This window comes from Gnatocerus cornutus, chromosome 3 (assembly GCF_029298725.1).
Source record: "Gnatocerus cornutus isolate USDA-ARS CGAHR chromosome 3, icGnaCorn1.1, whole genome shotgun sequence".
In the NCBI taxonomy this organism is placed as follows: Eukaryota; Metazoa; Arthropoda; class Insecta; order Coleoptera; family Tenebrionidae; genus Gnatocerus; species Gnatocerus cornutus.
The window spans coordinates 16,170,670-16,175,794 of record NC_142235.1 but is presented as its reverse complement, the minus strand read 5'-3'; the positions used below and the strand labels follow the sequence as shown (position 1 = coordinate 16,175,794).

The 5,125-nt window shown below is 34.3% G+C and overlaps 1 protein-coding gene across 1 annotated transcript; it reads right to left on the bottom strand.

Moving 5' to 3' along the window:
* Positions 1 to 3,655: 3,655 nt before the first annotated feature.
* LOC148177533 (uncharacterized) lies at positions 3,656 to 5,003 on the bottom strand. The gene is made up of 4 exons (XM_088032058.1): positions 4,859 to 5,003; positions 4,148 to 4,815; positions 3,986 to 4,093; positions 3,656 to 3,937 (listed from the first exon to the last, which is right to left on the bottom strand). The coding sequence occupies exons 1-4, from the start codon at positions 4,997 to 4,999 to the stop codon at positions 3,826 to 3,828; spliced, it is 1,029 nt and encodes a 342-aa protein (XP_087888184.1). The 5' UTR covers positions 5,000 to 5,003; the 3' UTR covers positions 3,656 to 3,825.
* Between the last annotated feature and the right edge of the window lie 122 nt (positions 5,004 to 5,125).

Here is a 5,125-nt window from a genome sequence, read left to right as displayed (position 1 = left end):
TTTATATGCTTGGGTCGAGGTTGTTGTAAATGACGTAACGTGTGGATTAAGTGCTGATAAAAGTTTCATTACAAATGCTTGATAATCTTATTATCAATTGTTGGTGACCCGTTAAGTTGATGGGTGAGAGAAAACATGTGGCGTTATGTAATTGATTCATGTTTGGGAGAAAATAGCAGCGTGGTGGCGCCAATCTTTCATAAAACTTTTAAAGTTTGATAGACGGTGGTTTGAAGATTCGATTTTTTAGTGCCAAATATAATATGAATTTTGTCTCCTCCATCCAATCAACAAATGCCAATGAAAAGTTACGTTTTATGCGTTTTTTTTTGTTCAACTAAATTAGCTCAAAAATCTCTCCAATAAACAACAGTTTTCGTCATCTAACCAATGAATGGAAAGATACGAACAAGTGGGTTGTTTCGGTGCGTTTTTTGTTATAAAAACTGCTTTGATAAAACCAATGCGAGCCAATATTAAATGAATTCTTTTTTGCGTTTTAATTCCATTTCAATCACATCTCCATTTTGTAATGAACAAAGGGTGGATCTCCATTTTGTAATGAAGAAAGGGTGGATCTTTCAATTGAAATTTTTAAAATTTGCCTCTTTTGCTATTTAGGTCAATTTTTGTTACTATACAAGTAAATTTCGTTACATCAAAATCAATTTCAATCTTGTTAAAAATTTCTAAATGTGAAATATGGTAATATCTGACGTTTGCTCAGCAATTTACATTGTTACAATATTTACTTTGATTCTGATTACAGAAACTATTGGATTCTCTGTTATCTTATCGATATAATATAGTTGAACAACTGTGTTTTTCTGAAGCTTATAAGTTAATTCAAATAGCGTTTTGTATGGCAATTACTCTTTATCTCTTAAGTCTTTTAGTGAGGTTATAAAATTTCTGGATATTTTTTATGATAACTACTGAATCTGAAGTTATAATTGTTACAAAAATATCAATTTTATAACATTCAATTTGTAAGATAGAAAAGTATTATTTTCCGTGAAATTTAAATATCACTAAACACGCAGACGAAGAATGATAGAAAAATTTTCGAATCCGGAATATGTAAGACCGGATTCTTAGCAAAAAAATTCAACAAACACAAATTGCATCACTGCAGCTTTCTATACAGTGAGAATCCGAATCAAGTGCAAAGATTTTATCCACAATCTCAAAAATGCGGTAAATAATGATTTGGCAAAAAAATGCAAATTCACCACCAACATTTTTTGCCACTTCTTTATTAGCGTTTTTATTCCCAATTTCTCGATGGCTTGGACTGAACTTGACATTGAACTGATCTACAGTTCACCAAACGCTTTAGTGCGGTTATGGCTTTGACTTTTTAAATCGTTTACAGCCATCTTACCGCAACCCCCATAAACATAAATAACCCTCTAAAGTGGTTGGGTTTTATCTGCCTTGAAATGAACCGTAATAAATATTTTTACCCAGCTGGTCAGTCTTACAAACCGAAACAATGAAATTCCTCAAAGTATGTAGGGTTTATCATTCTGATAGAGCAGTTATTTGAAACTTTAGGTACAATTACAGTTATTCTTAATCATATTCAGCAAAAAATTCTTAAAATGATTTATTTATTTTTATTAGTATTTCTTGACGAATGTCAAAAATTGACTTAGTTTTGGGTTCTGCGTAAAAATCTGCGTTAAAAGAACACCAGTAACTTAAATTTGCTTCACAAATAAACGAGATATTGACCAAATTAGGTTTTCAGAGTGTTTTCGCGATCTTTTTAACAAAGTTTTTTGATGTGAAAATAACAATTAGGAATAGGTTATAGTTTTGAGTTGAGTTACACATCAATGAAGATCTATCAACTGGCTATATCTTATACTGATAGTCAGGTAGGTTACTAGTGGCAGTCAAAAAATTAAAAATTCAAAATTTTTTATCGTTTTGACCCGGATTAATTTTTTTGAAAAATAAGAATTATTCAATTTTGGACATCTGAGAGCGGATTTTAAGCAAGAAAAGCAAAAGACCGCATCTTTATGTCTCTCATGGTTTCGGAGACATGAAACTTTAAACATTTCAAAACTAAAATTTTATTATCCGAAATTTAAATTGCTTCTAACTTTATATGTGGAGAAACGTTAAAATTTCACATAGTTTGGGATTCTCCCATAAATTCTGCATAAAATGAGCACAAATTTGCTACGTAAATAAGCGAGAGATTGACCGAATTGGCATTTAAAACCGTAAGGTCTTTCTAAATCTAAGAATCTTGAAAAACATTGAAAATGAAAAAATGTCTTAAGACCAGTATCTGATTCTTTAAAAATTCTTCACCGGTATCTAAGCTAAAAAAACGAGGGAAAAACGATATCAAAAACCGTATCTTCCTATCTGTCGTAATTCCGGGATTAGCTTCAAAATTATGGCCCTCTGGCGACTACCCGAAATTTCAAATGCCTCTAATTCAGTAATTTGTTGACGTACAAGAAAAATAAGGACAGTTTTGAATTCAGCGTGAAATTTTGCGATAAACGAGTTCTTATAACATAAATTTCCTTCTCAAATAAACGATATATCGACCAAAATAAATTTTTAGAGGGTGTTTTTGGAGTCAATTTCAAGAAGTTTTGTCGGAGCGAAAATGATGTTAAATACCATTGAGTTATGCATCGATCGAAAGAACAGCTCGAGGTCTATAAAATGGCTAAATCTCAGATCGGTTGAGCAAGTAGTTTTTGAGAGGCGATGAAAAACAAAAAAAATTAAAAAAAATTATCGATTGAGTCACAAAATTTTATTGCCCAAAAAAATCGACCCTCAAAATTTAGACTTTTGAGAGCAGATTTTACAAAAAAAGCGCAAAAGAAACAATGGTGAAGACCGTTTCTTTTAATCTGTCGTAGTTTTGGAGATATTGAGCTTTGAAAATTTTGGAACACAATTTTTTTTTCGCTTCTAACTCAGTTATTTGTCAACCTACGTTAAAAATTCACACAGTTTTGGATTCCGCGTAAAATTCTGCATAAAGTGAACACCAATAGTCAAAGTTGCCTCCGCAAATCAGAAAAATATCGACTGAATTAGATTTAGACATAATTTTTTCAAAAATTTTAACATTTCAAATTTGGCATAGGTAACACCTTATTCTTATCGAATCGTTTCTTGATAAGATTTAAAGTTCGCAAAAAATAATAAAATAAATGTACTTCAAAAGTACAAAATCTTGAAAAAGTACTCTTTTAAGTAAACATTTGAGTTAAAGAGGTTAATTGTTTTAGATTGAGAATCCACTTAAATTAATATCACAGTTACTTGACAAAAGTCGTCTCAAGTTGTTTTTAGACATTTGCTACGTTTTCTAAAACAGCCGAACGAAACGACATTTTCAGTTAGACAATAAAACAAAAAAAAGAATTCCAACCTAAATAATACGTAGTTTAAATAGAGATGAAGTCATAACGCGCATTAACAATACAAAAATATGTTTATCATAATTAGTTTCATTTAATAACCGAACAAAATTCTCAACAAAAGATGTGAAATTATAATTTCATACACTCACAACTTTGATGTGGCAAAACAAACATAATAACATAACCGTCCTTGAATCATCAAGCTAAAAACAAAATTAATAACAGAAAATACAAATAAACAAAACATCCAACGATAATTGTTAACTTGAAAAACATAATTCGAGTATCATACTTATCGCTTATTGCTATTTAATTACAGTAGGGCTATTATCTCCAAACAAAACTAATAGACATTAAGTTGTAATCCTATTGCCAATAATTCATTGAATATTGACAGATGAGATTGTAACAATTATCTCTAAACTTTAAAAACAGCCTTCGTAATTCCTCCACTTCGCAATGTCGCCAAGGCGTCCGGAAACTCTTCCGATTTAAAAGTTTTTATCCCCAGTTTATCAAAATTGAGATATCTGCAAAACCACTGATAGACTACTTCTATTACCAAACTGATTGATTACTTATCGGACAGAGCCTGAACTAGACCTATTGCTTTGGGGAAACTGAAAGGATTGATCTTGACACTGAGTATCGTGAGCTCCTTCATGTAGATCTCGAAAGGAGACACTCTGTATATTAAGTTTGAGTACTAAAGAAAGACCCTTGGTATAAAATATACTCACTGTATTTTAGTGGTGGGGGCGGCTACCCCAAAAATGCAGATCTTCCCTCCGCTATTCATCAATTTAATTGCGCCTTCAATCGCGGGACCATTTCCAGTGCAATCAATGACAAGATCGTACTTTTGTTGGACCTCTTGTAGATCTTTGGGGGCCACCATCTTAAAATTGGTGTCTTCCATGAGCCCCTTCAGTAACTCTCGTCGTTTCTCGTTCATCTCCACCACGGTTACTTTTCGGTGACCATGGAGGTGTAACAAACAGACCCATAAGGTACCAATGACTCCCGCCCCCATCACCAGAATCTCTTTTCCGACTGAAACAGGCGAGATGAGGTCCCATCCGTGAGTCAGACAAGATAGAGGTTCTGTTAAGGCGGCCATTTCCAAAGAGATTCCTTCTGGAAGCTTATGGATCTGTTCAATAGAGCAAAGGCAGTACTCTGCCCATCCTCCATGGTTCTTCAACCCTAGATTTGCGTAGAACCCCCCAGTGGGGCAAAAGTGAGGGTGCCCAAGGTGGCAAAAGTGACACTTGTGGCAAGAACTGTTAGGATCCACCACCACGAGATCTCCCTTAGAGAGGGTGGAAACCCCCGACCCGAACTCCACAACAGTGGCGGAGAACTCATGCCCAAGAGTCACAGGGTGTGGACCACACGGAAATTCGCCCTAAAAATAATAAAAACCGAGTTGGGGTGAAGTGGTAACTTACTTCAATAATATGCAGATCGGTACCGCACACCCCTGAGTAGGCCACGCGTACAAGAACTTCCCGAGGGTGCTTGATTGTCGGAACTTCAACTTTAAGAAACGAGAGCTTTTTCTCGCTCGGTGTGAATTGAATTGCTTCCATTTTGGTAATGAAATAAGAAATGATATCAAATTGATAAGATCGGAGTTTGCAACCAGGAATACACGTGTTTGAATTTCCCGCGCGGAGCTTTCGAGCTTTACCACCAGATGCCGTACCAGAAATGTC